At 42.7% G+C, this 24,403-nt stretch overlaps 1 protein-coding gene across 1 annotated transcript; it reads right to left on the bottom strand.

Moving 5' to 3' along the window:
• Window positions 1-530: 530 nt before the first annotated feature.
• Window positions 531-7,899, bottom strand: LOC129851036 (kelch repeat and BTB domain-containing protein 8-like). The gene is made up of 5 exons (XM_055917202.1): window positions 7,618-7,899; window positions 6,297-6,504; window positions 5,736-6,042; window positions 4,673-5,483; window positions 531-4,089 (listed from the first exon to the last, which is right to left on the bottom strand). The coding sequence occupies exons 1-5, from the start codon at window positions 7,631-7,633 to the stop codon at window positions 3,626-3,628; spliced, it is 1,806 nt and encodes a 601-aa protein (XP_055773177.1). The 5' UTR covers window positions 7,634-7,899; the 3' UTR covers window positions 531-3,625.
• Window positions 7,900-24,403: the final 16,504 nt, after the last annotated feature.

The raw sequence follows: 24,403 nt of genomic DNA, 5'->3' as shown, positions 1-24,403 counted from the left end.
CTTGGTGACGAATAGCGAAGAACTTAAACTCCCAGTTCACGCAAAGTTTCTGAAACATCGATTTGATTTTTCAGTCGACTTTAGACATGTGTACCTCATTTACCCCTATTGGTTCATTGAATTAGAACGGTGACTGTCTTCTGCTCCCAAAAGTCTAGGAATTAGCATTTTAGGCTCCTAGGCTATCAATTCTGGCCGGTTTATCTTTTAGCCAAACACAAATCTATTTCTGATTGTCTTATCTTTCACTAAAAAGGTCACAAGAATGTCGCTACTCAGGGATGTCAACTAGGTCTATTTGTTACAAAGGTTGCAACCTTGTAACTAACTGGTGATGGGTATCATGTCTCATAACATGTTACATGAATGTGATCTAGGTTAGCCTACTTTCAAAAATAGCTTCATGCATATGCACAAACATATATACACACATATGCATAACACACACACGGAGTATAGGCTACAAGGGGAATAAAACGTTAGAAAACATTCATTCAGCACCAAATAATCATATGGCAATAAAAAGTCACTATGGTTTCACTTGTCATTTTATTCTCAAATGATGTGCAATGTGAATTTCACAGTTGAGCTCAACCACCACTATTCCCCATACTACACAGACAAACCAGCAAACAAAAAGAAAAGCAGTAAGATTCCACTGGTAGTAGCCATCCATGCAGGATGCATACATACAGGGCTTGAATGAGTTTGAGCATGGCCACACAAGGCCAACTATATCTTTTGCACAGAAAGCACATTGACTGGCTGATTCGTTGTACGCTTTAAGTATTTCACAAAACTGATGTGTTGGAGATCATGTAACATTGGACTTACAGATATGCTTATTGTGAAGTTTTGGTAAAGCAAAACTGAGAATATTTACATTTATGAGCAGATATTCATCTTGTGTGGGATACAGAACAGAATCGCTCTACTATAACTAAACATAGAAAATGGAAAAACAGCCATTGAAAATAACATTTCTACTTTTCAAGTTATAAAATAAAAAAAGTTGTAAAAAACTGTGCAAGTACAGCAAATGTATATTACACATGAAACAAGACATTTAAATACAGTACTGTTTATCAATAGAAATCCTGAGTTGTCCATTCCTGGTTCCCATGTGACTGAGTTTTTAGGCATTTGGGGAAACCCCTTTTCTCCTTCCTCACCCATGGAGGGCACTGCTCTGGCCAGAGCAAACCAGTGCCAAGTGATGTGCACTATTTTTCTTTTCAAAAGTTCATGTCCACAGCTACAAACAGAACGTTTCCATACTACTCTCCATTTCAAATTCTGTGAAGACAGAACTGCATTTCCCAAGATTGCTTTGTGGTTAATGATATATTTTGGGGAAATGCTTTAAATATGAGATCAAATAAATGATCATATGTAGTGCAAAGATGACACAGGAACCTGCATGAGGAAATTGACGTCATTGAATTTGTTATAGTTCCATAGGGAACGTCAATCAATTGCTGTTACTTATTTAATATATACAAGAACATCAAAAAAGCAGCACCAATAGTTAGTTATTCTCAATGTCATAGCATACAGATGGATTCATGTAGAAAATAAGCTCTCTGTGGTAATGCTCTGTCCAGGTGGGTGCTGCTTGGTCAAGTTTGCAGTGACGGACCGTTGAAGAGTGATTCAGTGCAATGATAAATAAGACTTGAGACAGACTACCTCGCCAGGCTAAACACACAGGAATACTATCTGGATGCCCCCACCCACCCATAGGCACAATGACATCCCCCTTGGGATCTGCACTAAATTACACACCAACAATCTCTACTTTACTCCTCCTCAGACAACTACTGTACAGCAGCCAGCCACACAGGCAAACATTGAAACATTTCAACGAGCAAAGGTAAGTACCCAAATTAGGCTTGGAAACAAAATGTAATGCACTTCAACGGGCGTAAACCTAAATGTAGGGCTGTGACGATACCAGCATTGCAATATTTTATCAATGGCAAAAATGAAAACACGAAGCAGACCACCTGCTTTGGCCCTTTAAAAACCTGCTGTATGTAAAATATTGTGCTATAGTTTGGAAAATAAATAAAGGCGACTCCGGATAACATAATGAGGTATGTTTCCAACTTTAGGACTGTTATCCTAAAGAAGTTAAATCTGCTTCATGTTTTGTTTCCTTGCCACAATACTAAGAAGTATCGCGATACTGGTATCGTCCCAGTCCTACCTAATTGTATCAAAGTTTCCTTAGTTATAGCTACTTGAAACTCCATCAACTTTTCAGATTAACCAAAACAAGTTCTTAAATGCATTTTGGCATTTAAGAGGTAGGTTAACCCAAACACTTTTTTAAAGCAGATTGTAATGAATACCAGACATGCTGAAAAAAAAATACGGCAGAAAAGACTATTCTGCAGCGAGCTGCCCACACTTTGGCCAAATCAATACATCAGCCTGAACCATGTCCCTTCATTCCTTATCTGACTTCTGTTAAGTTGCTATCAAAGCAAACTGTTGCCTGGTTCGAAATGTCGCACTTATCTTGGCCAACCACACATCTGACTTGTTTCTCCAATGTGGAGAGTGAATCGTCTAACTTCTCTTAAGTTGTCTTGGCATGTGAAACTCGTTGCAGCAAAATGGATGCCAGCTCTGAGAGTCCATTGCATTAGTCTACAAATTGAAAAAGTATAAATCCAACTGCAACGAAGCCAAATAGCACATTGGTTGACAACTTAGGCCTTCTCTTGAAAGCAAAGTATTCGTTTCAGAATATAGCATCATACCGATCACACATGGCAATAATACTAAATTGATCTAAATCACGAGCACACTTCATACACAACTAAAACACTTCCACAAAGACGAACTTCCTGTAGGGAGCAATCATCATTCAAATCAATACAAAAGTCAGACACAAAAAACCCTCAATCTGAGCTAACAACCTACAAATGAGCAACACTGCTCATCTTACCCGTATGAATATATATATATAAAATTTTTATGATTTATATATATATATAATTTTCACTTTATGCTAACATGTCGCGGTTCCATAACTAGAGGGTACTTCATCTGATCCATCAACTGCATGTCAATCAATTGTAAAAATGTTAACCTATATATGCTTTTAAGATTAAATGGAACAAAATGGCTCAACAACAAGCAAACATAATAATTGCACTTATAATTCATTGGGCTGTAAAACAAGCATCAGTTTGGGTATTTGGTGCGGAGTGGAAGAAAAAAAACACAAATACTGCAATCTTTTGAAAGCACCCCCATTTGATCGTGTTAAACCTTATATTTTAATGCTTTAAGACTAAACTCTTAACTGCCCTTGTGGTGCAAAACAGGACAGCATCAGGCACAAGACAAGCAGGACCTCACGCTCCCTCCTCCCGGATGGGTTCAACCCAATAAATATTTGTCACATACACCAGATAGGTCCAGTGAAATGTGATGTTTTACAGGATCAGCCTTATCAGTACAGCGCCGCTGGAGCAAATTAAGGTTAAGTGCCTTGCTCAAGGGCACAGAGATTTTCACCTTGCCGGCTCGGGTATTTGAACCAGCAACCTTTCGGTTACTGGCCCAATGTCCTAACCGCTAGGCTACCTGCCACCCATTCACCAAGGCCTTCTCAGAGCACTTTCTGAAGACACTGCGGGTACAGTTTGGCCACCACACATTCAAAATGGCGGCCCAGGTCCCAGAGGCGGTCAGGCGTCTCGTAGACTTTGGTCCAAGCATCCGCCTCGTCGTCATACTGGTAGAGGGAGTTCTTCCTGCTGGTACGGAACACGTGTTCCTCCACCATGACCTGCGTGGCTCGGACAAACAGGTGCAGCTTGCCCTGGAGGAGCAGAGCCTTGATGTAGGGGCTGGTGGCCTGGTCGAAGGGAAGGTCCCTCTTGCGGGCCCAGGTGTTCTGCTCTATGTCATAGACCTCCATGGTGAAGGTGCGCTGGTGGTTCCTGCAGATGCCAGCGATGTAATAGATGCAGTTCTTGTGTAAGACAACCAGACCCTGGCTCCGGGGTACACTCATGGGGGACAGGTGGCCCCAGTAGTCCTTGCGAGGGTCAAAACAGAAGAAGTACTCACCTGTTAAACAGAGAAAAGAAGCACCAGTGTTAAGACACATTTTGAAAAAATAATGAACTGTAGCTTTATATTTATTTAGTCTCCAACACCTGCCAGCAGCATACCACAGCTGGCTTACCTCTGAAGCTAAGCATGGTTGGTCCCTGGATGGGAGACCAGATGCTACAGGAAGTGGTGTTGGAGGGCCAGTAGGAGGCACTCTTATCTGGTCTAAAAAAAGATCCCAATGCCCAGGGCAGTGATTGGGGACATTGTGTAGGGTGCCGTCTTCCGGATGGGACATTAAAACGGGTATCCTGACTCTCTGTGGTCACTAAAGATCCCATGGTACTTATCGTAAGAGTAGTGGTGTTAACCCTGGTGTCCTGGCTAAATTCCCAATCTGGCTCTCATACCATCATGGCTACCTAATCATCCCCAGCTTCCAATTGGCTCATTTATCTCCCCTGTAACTATTCCCCACGTCGTTGCTGTAAATGAGAATGTATTCTCATTCAACTTGCTTGGAAAAATAAAATACCTCTCCTGAAGCTTTTTCCCACTGCATTTCAATGTCCCATAGTCGCTCACTATCCCGACTCACCTTGGAGGATGTAGATGTGGTCTCTGTACTCCACAGCGCTGTGAAACTCCATGGCGACAGGCATGGGGCTGACGGCAGTCCAGCAGTTATCCCTGGCATCGTAGCACTCCACTGACTTCAGTGCATTCCTTCCATCCCCTTCGTACACACGGCCCCCCAGGGCGTACAGCTTCCCACAGCAGTGGACCAGCCTGCAGCCGATCCGGGCCCGTAGCATGGGCGAACGCGCCAGCCAACGGTTCCCTGCATGCTCGTATTGCCAGAAGTCGCTCTCCGCCCGGTGGTCGATGGACACCTCGCTGTTGCTAGGGCGATAGCCCCCAGCGATGAAGATGTCGTTCTCCGATGACACCAGGATGCCCACCTCCCGCAGGTCATTGGGGGGCTTGCAGAGCTTGAACACCTTCCCAGCAGCAGTGTCCAGGCAAGGCACGGTCTGCTTCTTCCCTGAGTGTTTGTGTGCCGCGTCAAAGCAGATGACCATCTCGGAGGCGGTCATGCCCAGGCGCTGAGAGCAGCCGTTGAGACGTGCCTTGGCTTCGGCAGGTTCCCTGGACAGAGAGAGGGCGCAGGCGAAAGGGGCCGGGATGCGGCTGAGAAAAGAGTCATCCAGGAGGGGCAGTCGGATGCATTGAGAAAACACCTCAGCCAGGTGGGTCTCCCTGCGAGGGCTGTCGTGCTCCAACCAGCGCACAATGCTCTCATACACATGCTCTTCCTTCTCCACGTTCAGGTCATCGTTGTTCAGGATGCTCACCAGCTGCTCCTTGGTGAGCTGGAGGAACTCCTGCTCCCATGCCACACACAGAAACTACAACACAGCACAACACCGCATGTTACATTTCATCTGTCACAGCATGCTCAACTAACAGACGCAGACCCGGGATACTTATCTAAATCTTATTTAGTGTGTCGTCTACCATATGTACTTCAATGTGTTCTCACATTACTGTAGTTATAAGGCCATATTAACAACAGATCCATACATTAATCCTTCCCAAAAGGCGAGCAAAGTGAAGCATAACAGTGTAAGAGAACAGCTTGTTCTTTGAATAAAACCCACCTTCTTGCGTATGTAGTCCTGGGAGCGCTCCCTCAGCAACTGGTGGCCGTAGGCGTCTGCGAACATGTAGACCCCGGTGCAGTTCTGGGGGTCCAGACGGCTGATCATGAACAGGGCACACTGGTCCTGCAGGGCTGGGATCTGGAAGATGCTGGCTGCCGTGAACAGGGCCTGGACATTGGACTCGGACAGCATGACTCTGGACGTGTAGGCATAGTCCAGGACCAGGTGCATGGACTCAGACTCAACCCCGATGAGCCGCACCTCCCTCTGGCTGCTCTCTGTAAGGCCACTGGTGAACATGGACCTGGTAGGAAGAAGAGGAAACAGAAAATGCATAAAAGCTTGAATGGTGTTGCAGCCTATTCTGATCCCAGATGTGTTTGAGCTCTTGCCTACTCCATTGCTGTCATTGACATGACAATAAGTTACTGAGTTGGCATGATGGCGCAAACAAATTGGCACTCAGGCTAGTTGCGGTATTTGTTATCATATTAAAGTTTGACCCTTCAAAAACTCAGCATAGCTAATACATTTCCCTCAACTCAAAGTGATACCTACCTAAAGTAAGGGCTGATTGCTGCAAGAACATTTCGGTGACACGGAAATGTCTTGCCATGGTCCACCTCAACGACAATGTCTGTGAGCTGTGCTTCATCATACAAGGCTTTGAGCTGCTGGAGGATGTTACAGGCATGAACGGCATCAACCCCACTGTAGGTTGTGTTCGCAGGAGTCACATTCTGTACTTGTAACAGCTTGCCTACGTCTATGGAACAAACATGAAAGAGACAACATGCCTTTTAAAAATGATGGATTAAACAACACTGACATATAAGAGTCACAAACGAAAGGCTACAGATTTTTAAATTATGTTGGTAGTAAATAAGATTACTTAACGTTAGTGGCATCATTAGCTAGCTATATGCAGCACAATTGAGTCAAGTGTACTTTACAGAGTGGAGAACAAATACTCTAGCTACAACACGTGGAGATTTGTAGCATTAATCTATTACTGAACTAAAACTACTTTTCGATACTTGATATACCTTGTTTGTAGTGGTAACGTTAACGTTACCAGTGTACCATGGAAATCCCCCACCCAGTTCAACTTGTGTGCTCGAGTTAACTTAATGACAGAACATAATGACAGAACAAAGACCCGTCTAAAACAACGAGGCTTTCACAACAAGCTAGCTAGCTCTGCGGATTAGAAACTCACAGTTGCATAGCACCAGAGCAAGTTATCCGCGGCATTATTAGCCGGCTAAAGTAGCTAGAAAGGAATCTTTTAGCCCTTAAACCAGTCAAAACGGTCACTAAAACCACCTAACGGATAGCCACGAATCTAATTTGATCGTTAAAGATATCGTGCTCATGATGTTGAAATGGAGCTAGCCAGTTAGCTGGCCAACCACCGTTCATTGTTCGTCAGGATGAGACGTGGTTACGTTAAGTACTGTGGCTAACTGGACATATCTACTTTTCTGTTGGCTAACTATAGTAGTGGTTGATAAACTAGTCAACTACACACTTTGACAACTATTAATAAAAGCTAAGATAGCTACGAACAGGGTGACAGTATTAGCCACGACTGTCATTTGCATACAAAGACATGCAATTGTTTACAGACTCGGCTGTACTAGCTAGCCATCTATCTGATCGAGTTAGCTAAGGTTATAGCAATGCTAACTAGCTAACACACTTTTTAAAAAAGCCATTCGCTTACAGCTTCACTTGTAGCTAAAACAAAGAGAAGTCATTGTCTATGACTTTTGTCAGAGTGTAATCTCGGTTATATATCCTTCAGTATGAATTATGGAACTTTAAAATGCGTTAAATAAGTTTGAATCGTCAACACAAACAATCAAGAAACGCTAACCTCCACTGGCAGCCATTCTCCCCCAGTCTTTCTCAAACTGGTCTACAAGCTCAAAGCGGTTAAGGCTAGAAGGGATACAGCTTTTGTTAGATTTGACTTTTCGTACTAACAGGTTAAGATAATTTACGCAGCATGTTATGATAATTAACGTAGGATAATTATGTTATGGGAAGGGTTAACTAAAATGCAAAACATTTCAACTTTTGACGTTAATTTGATAAAAGCTGAATCCCTTCTAGCCAAAATCCGCTCAAAGCAAATCGTGAAACGTCACTACTGTGAGCCCCGGAAACAGACGACAGCCAATCGCAAGAGAGAGCAAGCCAATACAATTATTTTGGGTAAAGAGAAAGCAAAATAAAATATCAAAGCAACCTTTCAAAAATGGATAATCAATTTATTGTCTCATTTTGACATAGCCCACAATGTTCCGCAAATAGGTAAATGTGAGTTACTGGTACTAATTGATTGTCTAAGTGAAACATACGTTTTCTAAAATCAAAGGCTAGATTATTGCATTGTATTTTCAAAGACATTTTGATACATTAAATGTATCATACAAAACACAGAAAAAAGGAAAAGCTATATGCTATTCATCTATATGTTCTTTTCACATTAAAAGTATATTTTATATAAATATAATGAATACACCATAGAGATATATATACCCAGAGCATTTTATTTAGGAGAGAGAACGTTTTTGTAATGTTACCCAAATTTGACCCAGTTTGAGTGTCCAGCTTCCATTATTTAGGGGAAGATTTTATTTATGTTAGCAAAACCCTCCTGAAAACCTATTTAGCATGTTTTGCCATTAGTGTTAGGGGAGCGTTCCCTAAATGTCTAAGAATTTACCCTGAACGTGGTTGCCATGTTCTCTGAATATCCAATATTAATGTTCTAGACACGCATGGGAATGTTGCAAGAATATTCCTGTGTCCAGTTTTCTGAGGGTTAGGAAAATGTTCCATTAATGTCCCACCAAACATACACAGAAAATGGTTGCCATGTTCTTAGAATAATAGATAAGAAATGTTCTACACACTTTTCATGGGAACGCTGCAGTAGCATTTCTGTGTGTCACCTGATGGTCCCAAAGAAAAATTTGCAAAAAAAAATAAGTTTTCATTACACAGCATGCCTTGTTACTGTTTCCATTTATTTTTGCTTTCTATTGGCATGATTATGGACACGCACATGCACACGCACACGCACACGCACACGCACACACGTACACCCACACACATATTTGACACACTTTGACTACAAGAAGACATGCTCAACTATATAGAATCAATAAATACTGATATATTTATGAGAGGTAGTGGACATGTGGTAATAATTTGTGCTCAAAGGCTAATCCTACAGATTCCCATCTTTCAATGAGAAACCAATTTTAATTAGATCAGTTAGGGGTGTTGTAACTGTTGCCACATTAACATACAGTATATTGCTAAGAATGTGAGAGTAGTGTGTCTCCCCTAGCAGATCTTGAACCCAGGCCACCAGCACCAAGCACCAATGACCTAACCATGGTCCCAATAAGGGACCCCATAATTCAACTGGCGAACTCAACATACTCAACTGAAATAAGTAAATCAAATCAACGATGAGAGAACAGTCAGATTAACTGATAAATGACACAGACATGGTGGCGTAGGAAGAAGATAGGAATGCCGTGAACAAAGAGATGTTGAGTTAAAATCCCAAGGGAGGACATGTTGAATAATAACTACTGTATAAATGAACATGCACATTGTAATCATGTATGTTAAAGTGTGTCAAATATGTAAATTGTAAAAACACTGTATGTTAAAGCATTGTGTGAAATCCCTAATCTTGCCAACAAACAAAGAGCTGTGAATGGATCAGTGGTTCACCAATCAGAGCCTTGATGGGCTCGGCCACAGTAACAAGGGGTGATGTGTAATGATGAAACACTCCGATTAGGCTACTTTCCTCCAGTGTGGATGCTCGCCCACATTTTATAATTAGATTATGTATAATTTACAGAGATGGGTAGGGTACGGAAAATATGTACTTCAGTAAAAGTACTATTACTTGGATTGTAATTTACTCAAGTAAAAGTATGCCTCTTAAGAAAACATTCAAGTAAGAGTAAAAAGTATCCAGTCAGAAAACTATTTAAGTACTAGTTAAAAATGTTGTTTGGTAATTTCATTTTACACTTCATGGCAAACTGTGACAGCGACAACAAATTAGTGCAATTTATTTGACATTCATTTATTAGTGGAGATGTCTTCCAGCACAGGTAGTTTCCAATGAAGACTGACGTCAAACAAAGTTTGTAGGCTGGACAGTTTCAATTAAGGTCTTATTCACAGTTGACTTAATATCTATCAATGTGCTCAATTTCATAAAAAGGTAAATGGTACTCGAATTTTACAATTTAAATAGCATTAATGACAATTCATTTTACAAGTAGATGTGATGGTGAATGCGTACTAAAAATATTTGCTCCAAGTGTGATGTTACATTTTTAATTCAGAATGAAATATCAAGGTTGATCAGTCAAACAACAATCAATATCTAAATGTTACTATCAATCATGTTAATAGTATGCAAATCAGACACATTTCAGCATGGAATAAAATACATTTTCTACATCAATTCTCCTAACCTGCTACTAAAATAACAATTTTAACAAAAGCTGTATCCCTTCTAGACAAAAGCGGATTTACCCTCCATCCTCCTTCTCTTCCAAACCTCTCCTTTCCATCTTGAAGGTTGTTTTGTTTTCTTTGCTGGCACATTCTCATTCACCTCTGTTGTGCCACTACAAGCTGTAAATAAAAACACACACACAAACATTTTTGATTTCTAGTATATGGTGTACAAAAACCTTACTAAGATGATAAACTGCCTGTATGGCAGTTGTGCTTTTGACATTTAGACACACACACACAGAGTGAGAGAGAGCAGTAGAGTGGGAGGATGCTTCGCTGGACTGACCCAGCTCATGTTAGCTAGCTACCTAGTTGACACTGCAGCTAGTTAGCTAAGGGACAGATAAAAACGTACTGGGCAGGGGTTTGCTTTGGGGAGGGTAGTGTGTTTTTTTCCTGGTTTGTATTAGGTCTTTTGCAGGTTTTACTATATAATTTCTTTCATGCTAGCCACATTTCCTCATCTGCTTGCATGCGCCTCCCCATATCAAGGTGTTTTGGTACTTCCCTTATGCACTACATTTTCCATCTGCTAACTTTTATTATAAACTGGGTGGTTTGATCCCTGAATGCTGATTGGCTGAAAGGCCAAGGTATATCAGACCGCATACCACGGGTATGACAAAACATGCATTGATGCTGCTCTATTTACGTTGCTAACCAGTTTATAATAGCAATAAGGCACCACAGGGGTTTGTGATATATGGCCAATATACCTTGGCAAGAGCTGTTCTTAGGCACGATGCAACGCGGAGAGGTGAGGTGCATCATTGTACATGAAAGAGTGAAGACATGAAACAATCAGCTCAAAAGCTCTCCTATTGATCTTGTTTAGGGATAATACAATTAACCTACCTAGACTATAGTAGCCTACAACACCACAATGCAACAAATACTTGGATTATTGTTTTCAAGTTGGTACAAAATTCTACTCTAGGCTGCAGTGAAAATGTCATTGGAATAACTGTGCAAAAGTCCTGTGATTTGAATGTTTCATTCCATTTGGATCCATTGTGGGTCTACTCTGGACAGTTTAGAAAGAAACAGTAGCAGACCTGTCTGGCTATATTTTTACTTCTGATACTGAATGCGCAGTCTGTTGCAGATCATCATTCTCCCAAGTAGTCCTATAATAATGTTGCCACATACTGTATGCTCCTGTCACGTTCCTGACCTGTTTTCTGTTGTTTTTGTATGTGTTTAGTTGGTCAGGGCGTGAGTTGGGGTGGGCATTCTATGTTATGTGTTTCTATGTTGGGTTAAATGTGTTGCCTGATATGGTTCTCAATTAGAGGCAGGTGTTTGACGTTTCCTCTGATTGAGAACCATATTAAGGTAGGCTGTTCTCACTGTTTGTTTGTGGGTGATTGTTGCTGTGTCTGTGTTTTGTTGCACCACACGGTACTGTCTCGTTTGTTCATTCGTGTTTCCTGTTCGTATGTTCTTCGTTATATGTAGTTCTCATGTTCAGGTCAGTCTACATCGTTTGTTTGTTATTTTGTAAATTATCAAGTGTAGTTCGTGTCAGTGTTCGTCTTGCCTATTAAATTAATTATGTCTACATACCTCGCTGCGTGTTGGTCCGATCCGTGCTCCTCCTCGTCTGAGGAGGAGAACGAATATGACGACCGTTACAGCTCCCGACAGGCCCAATTATTCAGAAAAGCTAAACGCAAGATTTGTCTCCAATCCAAGTGGCTATTTCTCTCGCACCTATAACCTACTGCTTCAATATATCAAAAATATTTGTCATTTACCTTTTAAAATGTATAACCTTTTATATGTGGCATAAACACAACCAGTCAACATTTTAATCTGATTAGGCTACTTCAAAGTCTCCTGTAGGCATGCGCACATTTGTCCAAAACATAATTATAGCATCCTCAAAATGGCTTGACATTAACCAGGTTTCCATCCAACCTTTTTATGCGAGGAAAGTACGTCAGATAAAAAAATGTCACAACATCATGGGAAAGTTTGCAGTTTATTAGGCTACAGATTAAATAAATTAGGATGAACTTCACAGGGTGGTGAAAGTGCACGGTGATGCGCTTGATGCTCCTTTCAATAAATATCAAGGGTTTTATTCTGGAGACATGATGATCGATGTTTGGCTGCCGTTTGACTAATAATAAATAATCTCACTTTTGTGTATAATAATCTCATTATGTAGCAGGCTATACCCGTACTGTATCTGTGAGCTGTTGGCTAGAGCGCACATGCCAATACCATAGAGGGCACATTCACTACACCTACACAATGTTTTTGTGACAAAACCATCAGTAGGCCTACAGTGGAAAATGCTATGGAAACCCATTTTACTTGTATTTTTTATTCAGTACATGGGAATTTACCTCACAAAGTTATTTTTATGTGCCCTACGTATTTACTCACAGACTTTAATTCGCAACAACTCAATTTGATGGAAACACAAATGTGATGGGAAAATGTGCATGTTGTTTTTGTGCAGATTTTAGAATATTCCCATGAAAATCTGTCCCCAACTGGATGGAAACCCAGCTATTGACACCCTAAAGACTCTGGCAGGTGCGCTAGTCCAGTGTCACTTTGATTATGCCTGCACATCATGGTTCATCAGCAGCCCCAAACATCTGAAGGATAAAATACCAGCCAAACAAGCTTGTAAGAATTGTATTCAAACTCCCCCCTCATACTCGTCTGGGGGTTGAGCATTTTTTTGTCTGTATCTCTGTAATGTGTCTGTGTCTCTGTAATGTGTTTGTATCTCTGTAATGTGTCTGTGTCTCTGTAATGTGTCTGTATCTATGTAATGTGTCTGTATCTCTGTAATGTGTCTGTAATGTATCTCTCTAATGTATCTCTCTAATGTCTCTGTATCTATGTAATGTATCTATGTAGTTGTATATCTATTTATGTAAAAAATAGGGACCACAATGGAAATAAGTTCCTTTTAAACATCTTTGTACTGTGTGTATATGTATTTATTTTTACTGACAAATTAAATCAATCAATCCAAACTGTGCAGCGGCCATTTGATGAATAGAAAAAGACATCTGTTACAAAACACCAAAAAGGTTAATCACATTCGGAGATTGTCAAGCCAAGCCTTCGATACTGGGTAAGCCCACAAGGTAGGGGGGGATGTATTTTCTGTTTGTCGAGATTGTCATAGTCTATTTACTGTGGTGTTGAAAACGCAAACCATGATATTGAAGTGCCTGAAATGGGTACGCTTTGTTTGGTTGGTGGTACATTGGTACAGAAACCTGTTGGTGGAATATTTGTTGCATATATTTTATGTAATTATATAAATATGGCATCAAAATGTTGAATATCTGATTTTCCGCTACACTCTTAGAAAAAAGGTACTTTCTAGAACCTAAAAGGGTGCTTCAGCTGTCCCCATAGGAGAACCCCTTGAAGAACACTTTTTGGTTCCAGGTATGACACTTTTTGTTCCAGGTACAACCCTTTTGAGTTCCATGTAGAACCCTTTACACAGAGGGTTCTACATTGAACTCAAAATTGTTCTACCTGGAACCAAAAAGGCTACTCCTATGGGGACAGCCGAAGAACCCTTTTGCACCCCTTTTTTTAAAGAGTGTAGCTGATCATTGTCTCTGATCGTAGTTTAATGAAACAGGCAGGGAGAGTGAGGTCGACCATGGTTTGCCAAACCCTCAACCTTCTGGCCAGTAGTCCTGCGTGACATCGACTGTGCCACAAAAGCATGCTGAAGCGGTGAAGTCAATACTCACATTTATAAACACAGGGTCGCTACAGTTATTGTTATTTATGGCCGTAAACATTATTTTTAGATAATTCTATGAGGGAGAGGGTGTGCAATTTATTTTACAGTACTATGGTCTTGTGAAAATATTTTTTATGTTGAGGAGGGGGGTGCATTTATTTTTTATGACACCTTGAGTTGGACCAGTCCCCCAGTCAATTTCGAACTGTCCCTAATGTTAGCTATTGCCACACATATCTGATGAGTCACTCTTTATGCCAATGACAAGGTGGCTAGTTAGCCAACAAGCACATATCATATGGGGAGCTAAAAACAGGAGATTAAACTTTGTTTGTCAGATTCAGGGTTAGCCAAAGCTAACCATCTAGCTAGTTAGCTACCTAGACATTTGATTTCCTCTCGCCCTCAAAACACGACTTCAACAGCAGAATTATATCTGAGATATAGTTATTTTACTCCAGAAATACACAACATTACCAAAAGTATGTGGACACCTGCTCGGCGAATATCTCATTCCAAAATTCTATTCAGCTGCAAGAGTATTAGTGAGGTCGGACACTGATGTTTGGCAATTACGCAGTCAGCGTTTAAATTCACCCCAAAGGTATTCGATGGAGTTGAGGTCAGGGCTCTGTGCAGGCCAGTCAACTTCTTCCACACCGATCTCGACAAACAATTTCTGCATGGACCTCGCTTTGTGAATGGGGGCATTGTCATGCTGAAACAGGAAAGGGCCTTGCCCAAACTTTTGCCACAAAGTTGGAAGCACAAAATCGTCTAGAATGTAATTGTATGCTGTAGCGTTAAGATTTTCTTTCACTGGAACTAAGGGGCCTAGCTCGAACCATGAAAAAAAGCCCCAGAGCATTATTCTTCCTCCACCAAACTTTACATTTGGCACTATGCATTGGGGCAGGTAGCGTTCTCCTGGCATCCGCCAAACCCAGATTCGTCCGTCGGACTGATAGATGTTGAAGCGTGATTCCAGAAAACTCCGATGGCAGTGAGCTTATCACCACTCCAGCCGATGCTTGGCATTGCGCATGGTGATCTTAGGCTTGTGTGCGCCTGCTCGGCCATGGAAACCCATTTCATGAAGCTCCCGACAAACAGTTCTTGTGCTGACGTTGCTTCCAGAGGCAGTTTGGAACTCAGTAGTGAGTGTTGCAGCCGAGGACAGATGATTTTTACACCCTACGCAATTCAGCACCCGACGGTCCCGTTCTGTGAGCTTGTGTGACCTACTACTTTGCGGCTGAGCCGTTGTTGCTCCTAGACCTTTCCACTTCTCAATAACAGCACTTACAGTTTACCGGGGTAGCTCTAGCAGGGCAGACATTTTACGAACTGACTTGTTGGAAAGGTGGCATCCTACAGTTTGACAGTGCAACGTTGAAAGTCACTGAGCTCTTCACCAAGGCTATTCTACTTTGTCTATGGAGATTGCATGGCTGTGTGCTCGATTTTATACACTTGTCAGCAACAGGTGTGGCTGAAATAGCCGAATCCACTAATTTGTAGGGGTGTCCAAATACTTTTGTGCAATCTGTTTCTTTTCCTATGTTAGTAAAGATACCATATCAAGCTTTTGTCAACATTAGCGTTAGGGAATGCCCTTTCCGTAATTAATAAGAATGCATGAAAGGCAAAGAATTTCTATTTAAGCTCTCAATCACAATACAGTTGTGAGCGTGTGCTGTGGGCCTCTTGGCATTCAGCACATGAGGTGCCACCTGCAATCTAATGCTGTCAAGATAAACAGGGTAATTGCTGTTATAAGCCATACAATTACCTTGTAATTTCCAAATGTTAATGCAGTGTGTCATTTAATCTATATTGTTCTTAATTAGAATTTATATTCCTGCAGCATTATTAGATTAATTACATCAACATGCAAGTGTACATTATCTTTTAGTGGCTATAACAAGTCATTGACACTGGCATATTTTTGGACATTTTATTCCTGTGTATAGGCTACATGTGCACTGACATTGGAGAGAAAAATGATTTTGTCTGTATTGTTTGTTCTTTTTATTAATGCAGAACAGGACACGTTTCTAGTCCAGGCCAGTGATGGCTGTGCAGAACAACTGCCTGGCTGTTTTATGGACGCCTGACCTTTATTCTGTTATTTTATGTTGTTTTTTTTGCGACAATCTTTACAAAGTGTTTCCGCCATCACTTCCGATGACCGAAAAGAGCTTCTGGACATCAGAACAGCAATCCTTAACCTCGATTTGGATGAAGATTTCTACTTCCACGAGTCGGCGGCGCAGGACATACTGGTCACCAAGGACCAGGCTCTAATTCCTCTGAAGAGAAAGAGACAACAATATAGAGGCCGACATGTAGGCACCATGATGAAACTACTGCGGCGAGTAAATAAACCGCCTCTACCCTCTTTTCTATTGGCGAATGTACAATCAGTGGAGAACAAACTGGATAAACTCCATTCAAGACTATCCTATCACCTCTTCATTCAAGGACTCAATCATGGACACTCTGACAGTTGTGGCTACTTTGTGTGATGTACTGTTTGTTGTCTCTACCTTCTTGCCCTTTGTGCTGTTGTCTGTGCCCAATAATGTTTGTACCATGTTTTGTGCTGCTACCATGTTGTTGTCATGTTGTGTTGCGACCATGCTGTGTTTCATGTGTTGCTGCCATACTATGTCGTTGTGTTAGGTCTCTCTTTATGTAGTGTTGTGGTGTCTCTCTTGTCGTGATGTGTGTTTTGTCCTTTTTTTTTTATCCCCGCAGGAGGCCTTTTGCCTTTTGGTAGGCCATCATTTTAAATAAGAATTTGTTCTTAACTGACTTGCCTAGTTAAATAAAGGTTAAATAAAAATCAATAAATTTCAAAGGGACCTGTAAAACTGTATATGCTATGTTTCCCGGAAACACGGATAACATCAATTTAGCTGTCTTTTCTATGCATCGGGTAAGCTGCATCGGGTAACGGCAGCATCGGGTAAGCTCAAGGGTGGTGGTGTGTGTCTCTTTGTTAAAAACAGCTTGTGCGCAATCATTAATATTAAGCAAGTCTTGAGGTTTTGCTTGCCTGAGTTAGAATACCTCATGATAAGCTATAGACTATATTATTTACCAAGAGAGTTTTTGTCAATATTTTTCGTAGCTGTCTATTTACCACCACAAACCGATGCTGGCACTAAGACCGCACTCAACGAGTTGTATAGGGCCATAAGGAAACAAGAAAATGCTCATCCAGAGACGGCGCTCCTAGTGGCTGGTGATTTTAATGCAGGAAAACTGAAATACGTTTGACGTCATTTCTACCAGTTTGTCACCTGTGCAACTATAGGCGAAAAAACTCTAAATCACCCTTACTCATTTTACATTTTAGTCATTTAGCAGACGCTCTTATCCAGAGCGACTTACAGTAGAGTGCATACATTTTATTACATTTTTTACATTTCATTACATTTTACATACTGAGACAAGGGTATCCCTACCGGCCAAACCCTCCCTAACCCGGACGACGCTATGCCAATTGTGCTTCGCCCCACGGACCTCCCGGTTGCGACAGAGCCTGGGCGCGAAACCACCCCAGCCTGGGCGTGAACCCAGAGACTCTGGTGGTGCAGCTAGCACTGCGATGCAGTGCCCTAGACCACTGCGCCACCCGGGAGGCATGGCGCAGAGACGCATACAAACTCCACACACAGAGACGCATACAAAGCTCTCCCTTGCCCCCATTTGGCAAATCTGACCATAACTCTTTCCTCCTGATTCCCGCTTACAAGCAAAAACTAAAACAGGAAGTACCAGTGACGCGCTCAATATGGAAGCAGTCCGATGAAGCGGATGCTAAGCTACAGGACTGTTTAGCTAGCACAGACTGGAATATGTTCCGGGACTCATCCGATGGTATTAAGGATTTTACCACATCAGTCATAGGCTTCATTAATAAGTGCATCGACAACGTCGTCCCCACAGTGACCGTACGTACATATCCCATCCAGAAGCCATGGATTACAGGCAACATTCGCACTGAGCAAAAGGGTAGAGCTGCCGCTTTCAAGGAACACTAACCCGGTCACCTATAAGAAATCTTGCTATGCCCGATGACAAACCATCAAACAGGCAAAGTGTCAATACAGGACTAAGATCGAATCCTACCACGCCGGCTCTAATGCTTGTCGGATGTGGCAGGGATTGCAAACTATTCCGGACTACAAAGGGAAACCCAGCCATGAGCTGCCTTTTGACACAAGCCTACCAGATGAGCTAAATCAATCCAATTCAATCAAATGTATTTATAAAGCCCTTTTTACATCAGCAGATGTCAAACAGAGCTATACAGAAACCCAGCCTAAAACCCCAAACAGCCTCAATGCAGATGTAAATGCATGGTGGCCAGGAAAAACTCCCTAGAAAGGCAGGAACCTAGGAATAAACCTAGAGAGGAACCAGGCTCTGAGGGGTGGCCAATCCTCTACTGGCTGTGCCGGGTGGATATTATAAGAGTACATGGCCACACCTGTTGCTTACGAAGCATGTGAATACAATTTGATTTGATTTGATCTCCACCCCTGGCCTGGCCTGGGCTGGGCTAGTTCTATTTCCTGCTCAGGATGTCTGTGTCTTGCAATATTACAGTACAGGCAACAGCCTGACTGCTCTTTTTGCCATTATCAGCACAGTACAGAATGGAAATGGACTAACGCTGCGTAGCATTGTAAAATGATAGAAGGAGAGTCAAATAAAATAGAACTGCAATCGATTTCACATTTTTTTCCAATTTCTTCCCCTTCAGCTACAGCACAAGCTGTGAAATAGGGCCTAGCTGCTCTGGGATGAGGGAAAGCGGCTTCCTGGGGTTTCTGTAATTTAATGATACCTTTGGCTTATGTTTACAGCTGTAGAATGTTCCCTTTTTATACATTGAAACTGATCCCCTGATATATCTTCTCTTTAAAACCTGTATTTCTTGCACGTAGCACTGCATTTTCAGGTCACAGTAATACTGAAAAAAGTAGTCATTATTTTGGGGCACTTTCTACTCTGTCTCAACTTTAAAAACAGTGTGATTTGCTGCAACCCTTGAAATGTGGGGAATGTTGACTGAGAGAATGGGAATATATGGGGTCATATTTTGTTGTTTATCCTCAGACTGCAGTCTAAACTTGTAGGCTGGTGTTTTACTACCAAGGGACAATATTTTTGATGATCTTTATCATGCAGTTATAGGCTTAGAGAATGATACTTTATGGTTTAAAAAATGTAATCCTTTGATACACGTTGTTAAGATACCATTATTTTCTGGTGGGGGTCACAGAGCCTCATTTGAGTGGGGGAAACATTTATGTATTCGGTATTAAAAACAGAGATGCTTTCAAATATTCCTCTGGAAGAATTTGCGATGTCCTCATTTAGCCCTGCCTGTTCTCAGATCTTTACCCTTAGCAACAAGAACCTGCTGAGAGAATGAGCACTATATTGTCCTGTGGAATCCAAATGTAATTATTTGGTACGTATTGTACATTCATTTAATTACACAACAGATGTTACGCCATAAAAATAACCAATGTCTACGTGAATGTGGGAATCAAAGTGTTTTAGTGTGGGTGTTTGTGTGTGCGCGCCATAGAAGGATTGCACATTATGATGAATTTCCCTATCCTGCCCAAAAGGCCTCTCTCCAGTTGTGAGACAATCTTGCACCCTCTCCATGGCGGATGAAAGAAAGGGTTAAGCGGAGGATCTTTGGGTCGGGAGTGATTGAATTGCAGAACAGAAGAGGGGATGAGATGGAATGCATGAGGGAGAGGAGGCAGGGGGTGTAATTGTAGTTTAAATGTGTGTTTTTGTCAGAGATGGAGGTAATAGGTTATTATATGCCTCCAGGGACCTGTGGGAGAACGCCTGCTGATGTTATGAAGCCTCTCTCGTTCTGTCTGTGTCTCCTTTCCCACCTAGGAGGAAACAAATAGGAGCTCGATGGGAGGCTGATGTAAATACAGACCTGGAGTTCCCGCTTCATGTTTAAAAAGTGCCTTTCTAACCCATCTGTGGGGCTGGATGAATACCCCAGCTTTTGCTCTGATCCTATCTGGCTAGTTTCAGCACAACCCCATGAACACTGCTGATGAGGATGTTTCTTAATGACTATAATAGCTATTGTTTATGAGTTGAATTACAGCAGAATTGAAAACCACTTTGGTTCCTTGAAGGTCTGTATGGTCAATGAGTCAAAAACAATCCTCTCCAGTTCTCTTCAGGTAAGAAGAGGCAGAAGCATTTTCGTCATGAATCTTACTCTGTAGGCAGCTCTGCAGGGTGGTCACTAGCTAGCACAGCCATAAAGTCATAAAATCTGATTTTTTAAACATAACTTTATGTAACGGGTGTCGTCGTCTGAAGAGGAAGAATCGGACCAAAGCACAGTGTGTTAAGTGTTCATGACTTTTAATGAACTGAACACTGGAACAAAATAACAAAGAGAATAACCGAAACTGAAACAGTCCTGTCAGGTGCAGAAAACTCTAAACAGAAAATACAACTACCCACAAAGCATAGGTGGGAAAAAGATACCTAAGTATGGTTCCCAATCAGAGACAACGATAGTCAGCTGTCCCTGATTGAGAACCATACCCGGCCAAAACAAAGAAATACAAAGCATAGAAAAAAGAACATAGAATGCCCATCCCAAATCACACCCTGACCAAACCAAAATAGAGACATAAAAAGCTCTCTAAGGTCAGGGCGTGACACTTTAACCCTAACCTTAACCACACTGCTAACCCTAATGTCGAACGGTAACCTTAAATGAAGAACCAAACAGCACATTTTTGTTTTCATTAATTGTTACAATATAGCCAATTTTGACTTTGCAGCTGGCCTGGCCCATCTTGTGGAAATTGCTCAGTTCATGCCTCCAGGACAAGACTCATCCCAAAAAATGTCAACCGGTAAAGAAGAAGAAGAAGACGAAGAAGATGAAGAAGAGGTCCAGATGATGATGTGATCTTTATTATTCGCTACCTCCAGAGGTAGTGTGGGAGACATCTACACCACATCCCCCTCTGAGTGGTAGTGTGGGAGACATCTACACCACATCCCCCTCTGAGTGGTAGTGTGGGAGACATCTACACCACATCCCCCTCTGAGTGGTAGTGTGGGAGACATCTACACCACATCCCCCTCTGAGTGGTACTGTGGGAGACATCTACACCACATCCTCCCTCTGAGTGGTAGTGTGGGAGACATCTACACCACATCCTCCCTCTGAGTGGTAGTGTGGGAGACATCTACACCACATCCCCCTCTGAGTGGTAGTGTGGGAGACATCTACACCACATCCCCCTCTGAGTGGTAGTGTGGGAGACATCTACACCACATCCCCCTCTGAGTGGTAGTGTGGGAGACATCTACACCACATCCCCCTCTGAGTGGTAGTGTGGGAGACATCTACACCACATCCTCCCTCTGAGTGGTAGTGTGGGAGACATCTACACCACATCCCCCTCTGAGTGGTAGTGTGGGAGACATCTACACCACATCCTCCCTCTGAGTGGTAGTGTGGGAGACATCTACACCACATCCCCCTCTGAGTGGTAGTGTGGGAGACATCTACACCACATCCTCCCTCTGAGTGGTAGTGTGGGAGACATCTACACCACACCCCCCTCTGAGTGGTAGTGTGGGAGACATCTACACCACATCCCCCTCTGAGTGGTAGTGTGGGAGACATCTACACCACATCCTCCCTCTGAGTGGTAGTGTGGGAGACATCTACACCGCATCCTCCCTCTGAGTGGTAGTGTGGGAGACATCTACACCACATCCCCCTCTGAGTGGTAGTGTGGGAGACATCTACACCACATCCCCCTCTGAGTGGTACTGTGGGAGACATCTACACCACATCCCCCTCTGAGTGGTAGTGTGGGAGACATCTCACACCACATCCCCACTCTGAGTGGTAGTGTGGGAGACATCTACACCACATCCTCCCTCTGAGTGGTAGTGTGGGAGACATCTACACCACATCCCCCTCTGAGTGGTAGTGTGGGAGACATCTACACCACATCCCCCTCTGAGTGGTAGTGTGGGAGACATCTACACCACACCCCCCTCTGAGTGGTAGTGTGGGAGACATCTACACCACATCCTCCCTCTGAGTGGTAGTGTGGGAGACATCTACACCACATCCCCCTCTGAGTGGTAGTGTGGGAGACATCTACACCACATCCCCCCCTGAGTGGTACTGTGGGAGACATCTACACCACATCCCCCTATGAGTGGTAGTGTGGGAGACATCTACACCACATCCCCCTCTGAGTGGTAGTGTGGGAGACATCTACACCACATCCCCCTCTGAGTGGTAGTGTGGGAGACATCTACACCACATCCCCCTCTGAGTGGTACTGTGGGAGACATCTACACCACATCCCCCTCTGAGTGGTAGTGTGGGAGACATCTACACCACATCCTCCCTCTGAGTGGTAGTGTGGGAGACATCTCACACCACATCCCCCTCTGAGTGGTAGTGTGGGAGACATCTACACCACATCCCCCTCTGAGTGGTAGTGTGGGAGACATCTACACCACATCCCCACTCTGAGTGGTAGTGTGGGAGACATCTACACCACATCCCCCTCTGAGTGGTAGTGTGGGAGACATCTACACCACATCCCCCTCTGAGTGGTAGTGTGGGAGACATCTACACCACATCCCCCTCTGAGTGGTAGTGTGGGAGACATCTACACCACATCCTCCCTCTGAGTGGTAGTGTGGGAGACATCTACACCACATCCCCACTCTGAGTGGTAGTGTGGGAGACATCTACACCACATCCCCCTCTGAGTGGTAGTGTGGGAGACATCTACACCACATCCCCCTCTGAGTGGTAGTGTGGGAGACATCTACACCACATCCCCCTCTGAGTGGTACTGTGTAAAGACAATGGATCTCACACCACATCCCTCCAACAATGACCTTAAATACCAGAATACCAGCAGACAGCATTTCTGCTTTCTTAGCCAATTTGAAAATTAAAGGCTTAAAAAATATCCACACATTTGTGAATCATTGCATTTATCAAGTGTGTGCAACACCATGTGCAATATTGTTTGGAGGAACTCCTGTATAGTTAGAATTTCTATCATTATTTTATTTGTCTATATACTATAATATTTACATGAAGCAGTGGCTTTGGCCACATCACATCAAAGACGAGTCTAAACAGAAAAGTTGCATATCTGATGTTGAAGAGAGATAGATCTCACTACACATATTTTACTAATGTATATCCACCTTAACTTTGGGGACAGTTCATTGGGCCAGATGACCATGCGTCATGTGCCCTTCAAGTTGCAAAAGCAAAAGAATAAGGCTGCAGCTCCCCACTGTGAGGTTGAGTCATTTGTTCCAGTTGTCCGGCTGATGGATTCGGTTTTGATAAAATCAGCCTTTTTTTGCCCTTCTCTAATTACTGAAGAAAAAAAATACACATTTCGTCCACTTTGACTTAGCTTTCAGCTCAGTTTTTTTTCTCCTGTAGGCACGGTTGAGCTCTCTTGGTGTGAGGGGGAGCGGGCCGGGAGACACCCAGCTGGGAGGCCTGGTTCTCTCAGAGGACTCCCCCGATGTGTGCGGCTCACCCGTGTGTGAAAGCTCTGCCTGTCATCAGTATTGAGGCGCTGGCGCAGGGAGATACATCAGCAAATCCGATTGCATACTGAGAATTCTGAGGTCCTGGCTGGAATGGGCTTTTTTTCCCTTTTACATTATTCCAGACCCCGGGAGAGTATTCTCCATCATGTCAATGTAATGTAGCGCACAGAGGCAATCATGCAGCTTCCCAGCCCCAGGCTGGCTGCTCTGAGGAGAAAATGCAACTTAAGCACTTAATCATCTCACCCATACAGACCACACCAGTCTATCTGATCGTTCTCCCAACAATATGTTACCACATTCCTCATTGGGTGCACTGTTGTATTCCCCAGCTTGTCTTAGGGCTTCTGCCCCTCCATTTGCCCTCTCTCATTTGAAGCACCAGAAACCAATGCACCAGCTGAAACCTTGCCTTATAAGTGAAGTTATGCCATGCGGAAAAATAGCTCAGTAGGGTGTGATGTTATACAGGACCTGCTGAAGAATTTACACTCACAAACCCAATTGACTGCTGAGCATTTTCAGTTCAAAACTTTTGCATTATGGATACCACAGAAAATGAGCCACTACACCATACCAGTGAAAAATACTATTTGTTTGCCAAAAACATTTGGCTCTAGTAATCTCTAGAGGAGCAGTGCTTAACAATGAACTGCTGGTCTGAAAATATTTGTTTAGTTGATATATGTGATAAGGCCTCACAGAGGGCCAAAGATAATTACAGACGCTA

Source organism: Salvelinus fontinalis, chromosome 3, assembly GCF_029448725.1.
Source record: "Salvelinus fontinalis isolate EN_2023a chromosome 3, ASM2944872v1, whole genome shotgun sequence".
Taxonomy (NCBI): Eukaryota; Metazoa; Chordata; class Actinopteri; order Salmoniformes; family Salmonidae; genus Salvelinus; species Salvelinus fontinalis.
This window is presented reverse-complemented; position numbering and strand designations above follow the sequence as displayed.

Coding starts and splice junctions, on each gene's coding strand:
- LOC129851036 (XM_055917202.1), bottom strand. Junction 6,043..6,296: donor GCAATCAGCCCTTACTTTAG/GTAGGTATCACT, acceptor TCTTCCTACCAG/GTCCATGTTCACCAGTGGCC. Junction 5,484..5,735: donor AGGACTACATACGCAAGAAG/GTGGGTTTTATT, acceptor GCTGTGTTGTAG/TTTCTGTGTGTGGCATGGGA.